Source organism: Bactrocera latifrons, unplaced genomic scaffold (assembly GCF_001853355.1).
Source record: "Bactrocera latifrons isolate USDA-ARS-PBARC rearing strain unplaced genomic scaffold, ASM185335v1 scaffold_24, whole genome shotgun sequence".
Classification (NCBI taxonomy): Eukaryota; Metazoa; Arthropoda; class Insecta; order Diptera; family Tephritidae; genus Bactrocera; species Bactrocera latifrons.
In genome coordinates this window covers 698,076-713,288 of record NW_017535963.1, presented here as the reverse complement: position 1 = coordinate 713,288, position 15,213 = coordinate 698,076, and the positions used below count along the sequence as shown (strand labels likewise).

Below are 15,213 nucleotides of genomic sequence, written 5' to 3'. Positions count from 1 at the left end.
CACCAAACATCTGGAGAGTCAGGACAAACATTTTCGCGTGACTTGTTTCTGTGAGTGGTTTGATATGATCAAGCAGGCCCAGATGTTGCTTTACTAAAAAGTGGTGTGTTTCGGTGGCGGCAAGACATCGCAGCCGATTGGAAGTTGCGCCACGATAACGCTCCGGCACACCTTCGCCCCGGCTATTACTTTCCGTCTTTCTTGTGAACAGCTACCTAACCTAGGCCGGCATCCCAAAGCCTCCGCAACCGCCCTGCACCCCAGATGTGCAACCCCGGAATTTTTGTTTGTTTCCTTGCCTGAAAAGCAAGGCAAGCGGCGACAGAGAGGATCCAAGCAGTATGCACCTCGGCTCTCAAAGCTATTTCGGAGGATGTCGTCCGTGATGTCTTCAATGCTTGGAAATCGCGCTGGAGCGCTGCATCGACGCAGAAGGAGCATATTTGGAAAGTTTTTAAAGAATTGCAACGATTAGTTCAATAAACTTTTTTAAATTGACTCTGTCCTATTATTTTCTGGACGAACCCTGTAGTCTCCCTATGGACAGACTTCTACTACAGAAAACGGCAACAAAATATCCGTCGACAATCCGCGTAGCAGCACCATAATCTGCGATGATGTTCAACGAACTTTAGCTGTTAATCCAATAAATATAAATCTTGTTTCAAAGGTCTACTAAAAACTTTTATTTATGAATATTATGACAAAAATTATATAGATGACAGCTTTTTTATAAAATGTTTATTCAACTTAAAAGCAAAATACTCATTAAGTAATATTTATTATCTCTTAGAATCATATTAGAAAATAAATAAATTAGAGCACAATAAACAGCAGCGCGTCGAATTTCCTCGACCGCTTGGTCATCAGCAGAAATTGGCACGCTGCGCTGATTTGAAAAAAAAAACACACACACACAGATAAAACTACGCCGCATGAGTGTACAATGCCACACAGAAAAATATAAGCAAATTGACAGCACAACAAACGAAGACACACGACAACCAGGCAGCTGCCAAAAATTAAAAATATTACAAGAATAGAACGCCGCAGCGGCCATTAAAAGGAAATCAGGCAAAACGTGCGAATTCGCACAGCCGGCCGAAACGGCACTCGAAAGTTGGTCGAAACGCGCCAAATTGCCAAGTTGTTGCCGGCCGACTTCAGGCGTGTTGTTTTCTGTTTTTGTGGCTTTTGTAGGCAACACCGATGACTCATCGCCAGTAGAACACCACACAGTTGCGCAGAGTGACGTCACGAATACCAACAACTATATGAAAAACATAAAAAATTCCAGAAATGGGGAAAAAAGAGTAGCGTGCAACAAGAAAACAGCAACAACATGTAAAGTGCAGTAAAAAGCCGCTCGTTCGCCGTTTTATTTAAAGAAAATTTCGCATACAAATGCTTGCCGCTTGCTGCCAGTTCCTTGTTGTTATTGCCATTTTGATTTTTATTGCCGTCTTCATGGCTTTGTTGCAGCTGTGGAAAGTGGCGTGCACCAAAAGTCAAATGGCAGGCGTGAAAAATGCGCGAGCGCACGACGCGTTGTCACAGCACTTAAGTCGCTAGCGGATTGGCTGTCTGTCTCTCTGTTGGTATGTGTGTATTTTAATCCGTTGCAACGTCTGTCTATCCGTCTAACTATTGCAGCGCTGCGCTTGTTGTCTGTTGCATATTTGCTTTCATCGCAACTAGGCTCGTTATTGGCGTGGCTAATCTTGATGTTGGCACTCAGTGGCGCAGTCTGATTTTATTTATTTCATGGACTTGCATATAGCTGTACATATAATTATAAATGTACAAGTAAATCTGGTTATTTTCACCTCAATTTTTGAAATCGTTGTCTGCAATGCTTTTTTTTTTTCTAATGTATGACGCTTCTTTCGAAGCAGATAGTTGTGCTCCGGAAACCGGGAAATGTGACTGCTAGATCGATTTCGAACCATTATACAGCATTTGTCCGGAAAGAAATAGGACTGAGTCAATTTAAAAAAAAAAAAACTATTGAACCAATCGTCACGGAAGGCAATCTCCTGCTTCGATCCCCTCTGTCGTCTCAAAGGCAAGCGCCTTTCATCGGCCTTTTCAGGCAAGGAAACAAGGATATGATTAAGTAGCTGTTCACAATAAAATCTGTGTGTGGCGGGGCGTTGACGTGATACAACTTCCTATCGGTCGCGATGCGATTGAATAGTTTTCATACAAACAGCTTGATCAAAATGAAGATAAAGGTATTTGCATACCCTCTCATGCTATAAGAAATGTACCTGTAAACGGAATTTTCTGTGCATAATTTTTTCAATTAAAACGAAAATCTAAAACTATTCAACGTACCAATGGCTAGCCACCCTAATACATATAAATAACTAATATATATATTTTTTAAGTTTTTTACCCCCACAACTACGTCCTTTTCAGCTGTTGAAGTACCTACTTATAATGACATCCACTTTCGACTCAGCAGCGTACCACTAACAAATGCAATTGCTTGGTTGCGGTTTAATTTATTTATTCGCATTAAGTCTGGTCGAAGTGCACAATGCTCACAGCGCTGTTTACATGGAAATGGAAACAGCGAACAATAACAAGTCACGAAATTGCACTACTGTTGCGCTCTTTGTAATGCAGCGACGTTGAGAAGCCTCTATATGTTGTGAAGTTACATGTGAGAGAACAGAAAACTGTGACTCTTTGAGAAAAGTCGTGTGATCTCAACTCTAGGTCTCGCTAGTAGATCGAATGGTCTTTTGTGCTAAAAAATAAGGAGAAGGATTTTCAAAAATATTTTGAGTTGAACCATATCCGAAAGGTTAGTGAGAAGTCTAGACAGAAAAGTGAATAGGTTTTTATTTTATACTTACTTCGACTTACTACTATAGAATATTAATGCGATAAAAGTGTTTGTAAGTAGAAATAATCTCTGAGACAGACCCTACTGTTTGCACAACATTTTTTATTATTATTATTTTTTTTTTTTTGTGGCGATGACATTTACTTAACCTTCGGATATGGTTCTTACTTACCGACAACCATTGCTAGACAATTTATATCACCTAAAAGGAAATTTTAGAATCTGCTATCTTTATTGAGTGTCCAGTGAGAATTGGAGGAGAAGTTATTGCGTTTTAAGTGTCAGTATGTTTGTGTTATTGGTTTGAAAATGAGCTTCCAACAAAGAGCCAAAATTAAATTTTGTTTTAAAATTGGTAAAACTTTTACCGAAACGTTTCAATTGATAAAACAAGTTTATGGTGATGATTGCCTATCGCGTAGCAGAATGCTCGAGTGGTTTAAACGTTTTCAAAGTGCTCGTGAGACATAAATGATGATCAACATGTGGGATTTTGATTTAATGGAAGTGGAATTGAACATCTTCAAAACATCGATTTATTACATTATGACTGAGCATTTTTTTCCAACATTCGAAGGAGGATTATTTGACCAAATATCATATTTAAACCATTAACCACTCCCCGCATTTACCTGATATGGCACCGTGCGACTTCTTCCCTTTCGAAAAAATGCATTCGTCCATGAAAGGAATGCGTTATGCAGACGCAGGTGTCTCTCAAAAGGCTTGCACCGGCATGCTGGCAGTCATACCGGCCAAAGAGCTAAAACACTCGTTCGACATACGGTTGGACCATGCAAGAAGCTATATTGGAGCAGAAGGAGACTATTTTGAATAAAATAAATTGATTYYGCCGAAAACCCATTTGTTCTGTTTTTTTTTTTTTTTAAGTCATGTTTACTTTGGAAACCTCCTTGTTTTTAAGTCAGGTGAATTTAAAAAAACAGTCTTCAGTTACAAATACATATAAGTGAATATGTAGCTCCTTGGCCGAAGAGAAAATAATGGAAAAGTGATTTTAATTCTCTAAATTTGTTCCATTTTGAGTATATGGCGTTCGAGAGAACCATAACAGAAAACAATTTCTTAATCAATAATTTTTTCCCCCTTCCCTAAAGCAATTATCGTCGAAATTGTATACCTTAAAAGCATCTTCTTTCTTCGTTTTAACAATCACTCATACAAAGCATTCACATTTCCAATTTAATAATTTCACCCATTAGAAAGAAATTATTTGGTACCGAGAGGGTAGAGATACCGGGACTATAAATGAAATGCAACTGTTGGATAATAAAGATAAGCCTAAGTAAATAAAAATGAGTATGTGAGTTAGGAGCTAAGTATATACGAGTATGGCATACGCACCTTTCATAGCGCTGACGCTGTGGCAAAGCAATTGTGCCACAACCAACGTGCAGCACAGGACACTCCAGCGCAGCTGCGACATTTCCCCCAAATTACGCACGTACGGTCGGAGTTAGGTTAAGTGTGATAAGAGTGTATTGGTGTGTGCTAGGGAGCACGTGTGTTTTCAAAAATTTTAGAAAATGAAGTAATTAGAAAAACTGTTTATAGTTGTTTTAGAATGCAGACAATTAGTCCTTCCACAACGTAAATTTAATTATTTTACTGCACGAACCCCAAACACCGACCGTGGGGAGAAGAGAGGGGCGACGCGTATAAATGATTGTTCCAATTGCTCTTCGATCATTATCACTGCACTTATTGCCGCTGCTACTCTTTCGCCGTAGAGCTTAATTTCAGTGTGTGGTTTCTGTTGTTGGATTTTACTTTCGGTATTTTCGGGGTGTGGGTGATGATGTCGATAATTCCACTGGAGTCATTGCTTGTCGTAATTGTTCGTGCAATGCTGGCTTGTTGCTCACGATTATTTGTCGTCGAATTGCTTCAAAACTGATTGTTGTTATTGTAAACGATTGCTACTGACGTTGATGGCACACATCTGTTGCATGTCAGCGGCATTCGACATGTGTACGCGCCCTCCGCCGGCAAACGCTATGTATTCGGAAGCGTTATTACTGCGGCGTTGTCTTTTGTTGTTGTCTTGTCATATATTTTTACATATGTATAAGTATATTGCTTATGTAGTTGAGTATATAATGTATTTAGCTTGTGTAGAACATGTGAAAATGCATATTTATGTTCGCTATCATCAGTCGTTCGTGCACTCAACGTGGAGAAATCATTTTTGGCACATAATTTTTATGTTTTTACACGAGTTTTGAATTCAGTTAGCTCACACTTGCTTTCGTCTACATGTTTCGGCATTTATCAGAATTTTTTAACATTGCCTTTTTTTTCTTCTTAAAAATCACTCAACGCCGCTGACATTTTGCATAAACAAACGATACTTTTATTTCCGTCTTCTTTACAGTTTGTTTATGCAACATTTGCTTCCAAGTTATTATTCACGAAAATGTGATTTTTTATTGATTAAGGGGTCATCTTTTAATAAAAATTTTAATTTTTTATTAATTTTTAAGTGTTTTGAGTTACTTATATACTTCTAAAAAATTTAATCGAAGAGTTTAAAAATTCTTGACTCTATGAAACCGTAGTTAAACGAATAATTTTTTACGGAATTTTGGTTTGGCAGAAAGCGCTGAAAAAAACTACACTCGTGAAAAAAGTAACGAGGGTTCGACGAGCTGCTCTGTACAGTACTTTTGGTGCACTATGAACCACCGACTATGGCACAGAATGTTCTCTTGCAAGTAACACCAGTACACATACCAGCGAAGTGTATGGCCGCCAAAGATTCCCTCAGCCTCAGAGCATCTGGGTACTTAAGAAGATGGCATTGATTTCTATATAAAATATTTGCACTACAAGGTCGCCGAACTTAGCCATGGCTGTCATTTCACAGCTTACATATCTTCGAGGAAATAAAGGGAGGGAAGAAAGTGATGGAGAAGGTGGACGGAGAGATGGATTAAAGCTAGTACACAGAGTACACCGTCGGAGACTTTCCAAGGGATCCAGTTTTAGGCTTCCTGAACACTGCAGCGTCTTCTAAGCTAATACATCCGCCATAAAGGTAGCAGTAGATCTATTGCTTCGGAACCCAGCCATCTTCAGAGTTGTGACTATCCACTCAGATAAAAAGGAGTAAAGGATGCATAGACTTCTTTTCTGGTACTGACCTTGCTAGGACTGCGGAATGGGAATAGCTAGGACCTCGGTTGGTTTCTTGATATTCAATACTGAACTGACCTCAGTCTCAAAGTCTTTATGGCCAGGGGAATTTGTAAGAAATTTTCGTTCTCAGCAAGGTGTACTTTCAATGGTTATAGGAGTACTTACTGGACACTGTCCGTTCGGGATTCATGTAGTAAGATCGAATATCTTACCGGATGCCAGCTACATCAGCTGTTGAAAAAGGATGAGGTAATTCCCGCTTTTAATAGATTAAGGTAAAATCACCTCGGATACCATTTTTTTAGACATCCTGATGAAATAGCGGAACTATATATAAACAAAAAAGCAGACTTGTAACAGGTTCAGGACATTTTTTGCCAATAGCTGATATCAGACTAAAGGTTACAAAGTACTGTACCTAACCGTCTAAGTGTGATCACCTTGCTATGGTGAGCGGTCAGTCATCTAACCTATCCTGCAAAACTAATAATAATAGGAGTATAACCCTCGATTGCATCAAATTTTAAAGACATATTTTATTTAAAATGACATAGTACAAAATAACGAATCCTTTAAAAAGATTTAATTGCTTACAAAAAGTGCTTTCGCCAGCGATCTTTGGAAGGTAGAAAAACCACACCTAAACTTTAGTTACTGCATATATACCTCGAGAAATCTAATGCTTCCTGTTTTCAGAGGCATAATAATGGATCCATGAACATGCAGAAAATCTCTGAAGAGTAAATTTTCTGCTTTGATCAACTTCATCTCCATCATGATTAACTTTTGTTGGTATAGTGTCCTAGAATTTCAGGAGCTACTAAACAGTACTTTCAGCTACAATGTTTGAAAAGTTGTTTTGCAAAGAAAAATGTAATAGATTTATTAACATATAAATAGTTAATTATAAAAAAATCATAATTTTTTTCTATCTATTCTATCTATGTTTTCACGTCTATTCTTTACTATATGATCATATTTATATACCAATTCGATTCCCTCATAATTTTTTATTTATTTTTTTTGCTGAAAATGGACACTTCTTATTTTTCATTTTTAGAACACATAACACATTAAACGTGACAACATATCCCTCTTTGCTCTCATTTAAAATTCACTTTCAACTTGTTAAAAGGCACAATTGTCGCAAACTCATAAAATGCAGCAATAAAACTTCAATAAATTCGTGCAGCAACTGCTCGGCAGCAGATGTACTGTTAAGCGCCTTTTAAAAAAATATTAAGAACAACAGCAACACACAAAGAGATAAGAAAAAAAATTTATTTTATGTACTTTAAACATACATAACTATGTACATATATACATAACTGTTTGAATGTACATGCTATCGGCAATAAAATCCCGCACGATCGTCGCTCTCAGTTTTGAATATCAACCGATTGGAACATGCTTGTCGGTGTGTTAATCTTTTATTGCATTTGAAACATGAAAACTGTTTTAAACTCGGTGTACTTTTAAATATTGGAAAATCTTTTATATTTCTGTAGGCTAATGTTGCATGCCTGTGTCGTAACAGAGAGATGTCAAGCGAAAGGAAAGTTTTTACTTTCAATCACAATAACATTCTTCATCACACGCCAGCAGAAACTTGAAATTTTCGATAATTTTATTGCTTAGTTCTGGTATTTTTTAAAGATGAAGTTTATCGTAAAAGTAGCTTACACAAAACAGTTACACAGGGTTTCTTAAATATTTTTTATGGATAATTCGTCAATTTTTCAGAAATACCTAGCCTTAAGCCAAAAGTCATGTAGATTACTCGGAGTTTCTCTCACAAAGATTATGTATCAATTGCTCATAAAAACTTAACATTAAACTTGAGTTTGTAGCGCGATGTAAGTGCCTTAGAGTTTCTTGAACAACCCTTAAAAGCATTTTTTGACTTTTTATAAACACTACCTATTAAACTAAATTACTTAAAGTTTCTTAAAATCCTCAGTAAGATATGCCGGCAATATTTCATACCGACACTCGAGTTTTTTGCGCCAAAGCTTTTCACATATTCGCAAATGAGTGCATACTTTACGGGAATCTATAAATTATATTGATGAAGACTTGTTTCAAAACTGTTCCATACTACTTGGGATCATATTTGAAAACTTCATAATTTTTTGGTTGCTTCCTTAATTTCTAAAATATAACTACTACGATTCTGAATTCTATAGCCAGACAGTCGAGTCTAATCCCAGAAGTATATGATGATATGTCTGATAAAAGGTTCGCAATGCAAAAACATTAAGAACACAATACAACCAAGATCAATAGAACAACAAAGAAGGAATATCGATTACATCTATTTTCAAATAAGGTTGGACTGTTCACGAATAATTCATGACCATCCATGACACTCCCGTTGATTTTTCGACTTTTAACACTTCTTTAGAAACTATTCCTTATCTGCAGATACCAGCAGCAAACACGATTTCTCATCCTGAATTGCTATAAAAGTGGTTTCTACATTGGTTTCCTAGATTGAAAACGCCAATTACTACCAGAGGATGAACTAAATCGTCGGAAACTTTCAAGCTTCCTCTGTAGACAAGATACAAAAGCGCAAATTGTTGCGAAAGACAGGGAATATTTCGTCTCAACCTAATCCATTCACTCGCACATTTTTTTTTTTTCAGAGGAAGAAGGGAAGAGTTCGCAGCGACACCAAATCACAGCAAAAAAAATGTGGGTGAAACTATAGACAAACCACATATTTTGTGCGACTCTCAACATTGGATGTTTTCGAATAACTTTCACATCAAAAGTGCAACTTGACGCAAAAGTCATATGCCACAAAGGGCAAAGACCTATCAGGCCCATCAAACTTGCAACATACTAGCATATGGTGGAGATTGCAAGACCAGAAAAAAAACCAAAACAGCACAAACAATACTGGGAACAGGCGAACTGCACTCTACAATTGCCGCAACAACAACAACAGCAACATAAACCGCAGAACAGAGCAACGGCAAACGTTAACAACTTCAGACGCGGCAATGGCTCATTGTAAGCGTGCAGATACGCGAACTCTGTTATATATATATATATATATAATATATATATATGTTGCATATGTACGTGCATGAAGTACATATTTGTGCTAAAATATATGCAAGTGCGATTCATTTATAAGTGAAAATGAACTAAAATAAAGCAGCGACGGCGGCATGCAAAAAATGGCGTAACAACAATAAGACAACAACAAATGATAATAATTTTGAAGTATTTTTTGTCGTCACCCTCCCTTTCAATGCGTCTCGCCAACTTGTGTCTGCACCCATTTCAGTAAAAATCAGCAATGCACAACTTGCAACTTGCAACATGTAGCATGCCGCATGCGAAAAGGGAGCAATGAAAACATAATTTGTTGTGCAGCACAACGGCTGCAATTGCAATTGCAACAACAACTATGCGGCAGCCGCTCCAACTTGACTGCATAAACGAGAACGTGTGTACTCTACATACTCATATGTACATATGTACATAGTTGTAGGCACATGCATATAAACACCTATATAATACATACATACATATGTAGCTGTACGCATGCATGCACCTTTGCCCATTTGCAACGCGCAGCATCAAACGGCAATGGCAACAGCAAGCGACAGCTGGCGGATAAATACTGCCTCCGCCAGCCAACAAGAGGAATAGGCACAACAACACCAATAACAGCAACAACTAACAGCTCTGGGGACATTGTTCTTGTTTTTGTTGCTGCTTTTGTTTGCTGCTCTTCATAAACAGGAAAGTGAATTATTTACGGATGGAATTCTAAATATAAACCACTCCCCCTCTTTGAAATAGAAGTCACCGCGTCGTCGGCGTCCCCTGTGTTGCACGCAAGTTGCTGCGTGTAGAAAGCCGTTAGTGCTTCTTGTGAAGTGTCGGTCGCGACTTTTATAGAGTAGGGGTGCTGGAAGCGTTGCTCCAATCTAAATTTGTTGTCTTTGACGTTTTAGTTGCTCGCCTTGGCTCACCGCTACACTCGTTCGTTAATGAAGATGAAGTTGTTGTTGCCAGCACCAACTGTTGGTAGTGTCAACGGTTTGACGCCGCTCGCTCGAGACATTGATTAATATTTAGTGGATATATATATTCGTTGTTGCAGTTTTAGGTGTCGTTCGAAATTAATTGGAATATGCACAAATATAGAATAATTGAAATATAGGTGCGAGCCGATGTCTGTATTTGTGGAGTATTCTTTGAATTTATTCAGATTTAAGGCAGCAGTAGAAATATAAAAAGAAATATAATTTTCCAATAAGAAAATACAATAGTATTTAAATAGATTACATGAAAAGCTTCTGCATAGTTCTACAAATTTATTGGAGCTTGATGCCCAGACAATTAAAATTTGTTTGAAAAAACTTCTTCAATGAGCTCTTTAGCAGATTTATTCACTTCTTTAATACATATCGCGAGTTTATTAATATCAAAGAGGAAAAAGTAAAAAAAAAAAGTTTTCCCAAAATTTAAATAACTAACTTTACAAATTTCTTCAATATATGAGAAAAAAAAGTATGAGTAATGTCAATAACTCCTCCAATAGCCGGCCCAAGTCCTCATGGTCAGAGGGGCATAAGTTAGTTGGATAAGGTACCCTGATTGGATTTCGGTAAGCATCACGTGAAGTAGGAGGAAGCAACAATATCCGCTGAAAAACCCATCCACATTTTTACATAAAATTAAAATGCTTAAACAAAATTGAGCGAAGGTGACAACATAAAGATTAACACTCGAGTTGGCACTGCTTCGGCTGTGTCATGACACGGATTCTGAAGACTCTAACCTCTCTCTGAGACAAACGAATAAGTACGCCAACCGCCAATTTGGGAGGAGATAGGAATCTTGTACGAAAGACTGGCAAACGTGCAGCGAGCAAACCGCGAATACTAATCGCTGGACCCAGCCCTCAGGACAGCGGGGTAATAAACATGAAGAGTCAGGAAAACGACTACGGACACCATACAGACAAGATTACCAAAAGCTCTAAAAGACCAAAACATAAAATCTGTTGCAAGAGGGCGACTGAGCGGGATAATAATGGAAGTGGTCGGTATGAGAAAAAATCACCAGTGATCAGACATAGTGGAAAAGGAGGTCGTACGTATAAGCGACAAGTCCTTTCAACAACGCCATAATCGACATTGAAAGTCGGAGGTGCGACGCTGATAGTCTCATAGATCTAATACTGGCGTCGACCTTGATCATGTTGGTGTTCTAAATCAACATGGCTAGCTTCGAAAGTGGAGCCTTCTGATTGGCCATTTTAAATTTCAAAATGTCTGAAATGATCTGAATTCCATTCTAAACAGAAAAAAGTGTGTTTACTTGGATGAGCTGATATTTCCTAAACGGGAGCGTGTCATCAGCAGACTGAAACCATCGTTTGACGTTTTCTAAAAGATCGGAATCCCTTCCGATTAAAAAAAAATATATATTAGCCGCATTGATATTGTCTTAAAAGGAACGTGCTATATGGCGACCCAATTCATGTAGAAATATTCGCGGAAGTGGCTGAGTGCCATGATTGGTCTTCGTTCAACTTTTTTGCAACTCAAGATGACATATTATGTCTGCTTCAGAGAATGAGTTATGAAGGCCACGAGAAATTTCTGAATGTCATACCGGAGAAGAAACGGGTTTCCTATTTGAACATGCTTATACCAACCTAAAAGGACTATATGTTGTAGTCGGTAACTGATTTTTCGTGTTTCTGATCCCATCCGAATCACATTTGAAGAGCTACACAAATTATATGATTAATTTTTTTTTTATAATGAGAATATATATATTTTTTTTTTTATAGATAAGCTGAGGAAAGAGAAAGTATCTATCAAAAATTGGTAGTCAAAGCCGCTGAATGGATATGTATTTAAATTGATTGTACACATTACTCAGATGAGCTAATAATATTGTTTAAAATAATATATTTTTCAAAAAAGTATATGTAAAGTCAGATATCATATGTTAGATATGGATTTCAAACCCATATACACTCAACATTTCCATCTGAATTGTCTTCGAATCACTTGCCGATCACCATTCACTATGAAAATGCATAAATATTCAATAAAAGTTGATATCAAGATTTTCCGTACTGAACACAAAAGCATTCGTTGATTTATGTTTTGTGATCGTTCGATGCGATCTCTTCTGTTTCTTAAACACAGTAGGCACAGTTTTCCAATAAACCACCATATATTTGTAAGCATTTAATAAAAACTAAACACATATGCGTTTAACAACTTTTTCTTGGAATAATTTTTATTTTTTATACGCGATCACTAGATATACCACATAAACACACACACACCCTTATGCGCGCACACGAACGTTGGCTGCTTATATGGCTGAGAGTGAGGTCACAATGTGGCACGCAATTCGAAGCAGAGTAACAAATTAATTAGGCGCCTTTTGATGGAGCTTTATTGATAATTGGGGGCATTGAAAGGCTGAATTGAACTCTTATAAACACACACACACATGTAGGCTCGCATTAAAGCACGCTGAATGGAAGTTATTGTTTGCGGCACAAAACAAATGTGTGCAACAAAATTGAATTCACATAAAGGAGAATTATTTCTTTTTTTTTTATAAACAAAAGACTATTATTTTATTAACACTTTTGGCAGCTAACTTTGATGCTAGCTGCCTTTTTTGTAACGCAGCGGACACACCAAAAATATAAGCACACAATGTGTGGCCCCAAACTATACACTTTGACACTTTACTCAATTAAATTTAGTTTCACTTAAAAAAAAACACAAATTTTCCAGCACCTAATGGACCAACTATTTCGTCGACACACACCTATATTTGCATTTATCCAACTTTTCGTAAGCACAAACAACTTTTTTCATTGCGATCGCGATCACGTTCAATATTGGCGACTCCCCTAGACGCGCCCACAACCAACAATATTGGATTTTCACGCTTTTCCCAACAACAACTAACACTATGCATACACCGGGTCTACATAAATACATACAAATACAAACAAATAAACAGGCGGACTGAGAACTATACACACGATACCGTTAGTGGCAGCGAAAGTGCCAAACCGTCCAGCACAGCGAACACTCAGAGACTGAATGAAGAAGTCAACTCGCACTAGCGCTAGCTAGCTAGCTGGCGGCATAGAGACCGGCAAGTCGCTGGCCGAGCAGCAAGGCGCACTTACTCCGCCGCATAGCATGAAGGCGGCGCACCCGCGTCTTGCAACAAGCCCTCGCGCATTTTCTGCGTTGCTTCGCTTGAGTATCTTCTGCTCGGCCAGCTGACTTATGTATGTGCGCGCGTGTTTGTGTAGCTGTGTGGCAGGGAAGTAATTGACATGGCAATGGGCGCGGGGGTTGCACGCACTAGCGCTAAATAAATGTGTATGTGTGTGTGTGTGTGTGTGTGCTTATGTGCGCTCTGCAATCAAATGCGAGTCACATCACTCCCTTTGCGTGTGTGCGTCCATGTTTTCTTTTCGTTTTTCCCAATTTTCGTGGATCACACTGAAAATAAATACAATCGAACATACACATATGTACACATTCTGATTCTTGCGATCGCGCAAAAATAAAAACAAAAACATAAACGAGCAACAATGAGTGTGCGGTGGGTATTTTTACATACATATAGACGTATTTACATACATACAAACAGCCAAGATGTTACAGGCTGCGTTGCTCTAGTATGGATCGACAAATAAATATTGGCTAGCACAGGGTTGTCCGAAAAGAATGGGTGCTCTTTACTCAGAAAGAATTATATTTAAAAATCTCATTACGAATATATGATGAAGAAGGAATCGCGCGCTGAAATTCTCAGTTGGAAGGCATTTTCAAAATTTCTTTTCAGTTCTGAGTTCGTTTGGATCACTCGAAGCGTCGGAACCCCAACAAAGAGAAACCTCAAAACTTTTTTGTTAGTGTAGTTGTCTATCTGGTAATGGTAGTGTTGAACTCCAGGCTTTCATCTTTATCTAAAATATATTTTAATAAAAGAATAGGGGTGATATAGTCGTATATCGAATTGCAAATACTCAACAAAACTAAAGGAAAAAATTGCGACTGATGTGCTAAGAGGTCTTTGGGGTTTTTTAGGTATTGTGAAATGCCATAACTTTTAGTATTTATTTGAGCACCCCTGTATCACAGCCCAAATGTAAACATACATGCATATTTCAATACAAACGTGTTTATGACTAAATGTTTCCTTATTGAAATATATTTGTATGGGAACTGACTAGATCGATCATCTTTGCTGGTCTCGTGCACATTTTCCGCTTTTTGATGAAATTTGGAAATCTAAAAATTGGTGTTGAAAGCACATATAAGTCTAAATATATGTATGTATTTTTGTGTATGTAACTGAAACTAACATATTTACCTAGAAGTGTGTGATTGTGCTTTGGCTGACTTCATGAGTAATTTTGCAACATTTCCAAGCATAACTTTACTTCGGTTTCAATTAGTAATTAAATACACTAATGATGAATGAACTATCCATTGACCTAAATATTGAATGAACATTTTACAAACTCTACTAATAATAATTTAATCCCATAATTTCTAGAGGAACTTTTGAGCATATTGAAGTCCTGAAATTACAGTTATTTAGTGTGGGATTTTCAAATTAAAATTTATTTTTATTTCAGTGATCGTTTGTTATGCAATAAGTTTTTTTTTCTCTAGACTTTGTTGTGCTGCTGGGTTTTTCTTGTCCACAATATAGTCTATAAAGTCGTAATTTACTTATATTTTTTTAGATTTTTAATCATACCTGATTGCAAACCTCAGATCAACTACTGGTTGCTACGTAAGAATATTTTCAGACACGGTGTCTCTTTTCTCATTTCAGGATTCAATAGAATTGTAAAATGTTGGCACAGCTGACTCAAGGGTCTATGGATATACCTATAAAAATTGGGTACATGGATTTCCTAATATTTTTTGCAGCATTTGTTTCCCTAAAAAGAATAATTAATAACTTAAAACTAAAAATAAAAGTTAATGAGATATTTTTTTTTTTTTAATAAAAATTGAAAAAAGTAAATTAATTACAATTACAATTTATATATATATATAGCGCTAGCGGTTAAGCCATCAGCTATGAATGAATGAGATATTATATTATGAATGAGATATTATTTCATATAAAATCTTAAAAAAATAAAAGGGTTTAATAATCAA

At 37.2% G+C, this 15,213-nt stretch overlaps 1 protein-coding gene across 5 annotated transcripts in view; it reads right to left on the bottom strand.

Annotated features, from left to right (window-relative positions):
* LOC108969100 (chondroitin sulfate proteoglycan 4) overlaps window positions 1-13,110 on the bottom strand; it is a 29,390-nt gene extending 16,280 nt beyond the window's left edge. The window contains exons 1-2 of one of the 5 annotated variants that reach the window (XM_018933620.1): window positions 13,062-13,110; window positions 4,220-5,320 (exon numbers count right to left, since the gene is read on the bottom strand). In XM_018933620.1, the coding sequence (XP_018789165.1) occupies window positions 4,220-4,301 (82 nt within the window). In that variant the 5' untranslated portion in view covers window positions 4,302-5,320; window positions 13,062-13,110. Of the gene's footprint in view, window positions 1-4,219; window positions 5,321-12,810 lie in introns of all 5 variants that reach the window. The other 4 variants (XM_018933618.1, XM_018933619.1, XM_018933616.1 and 1 more) reach the window with 4 other exon arrangements.
* Window positions 13,111-15,213: the final 2,103 nt, after the last annotated feature.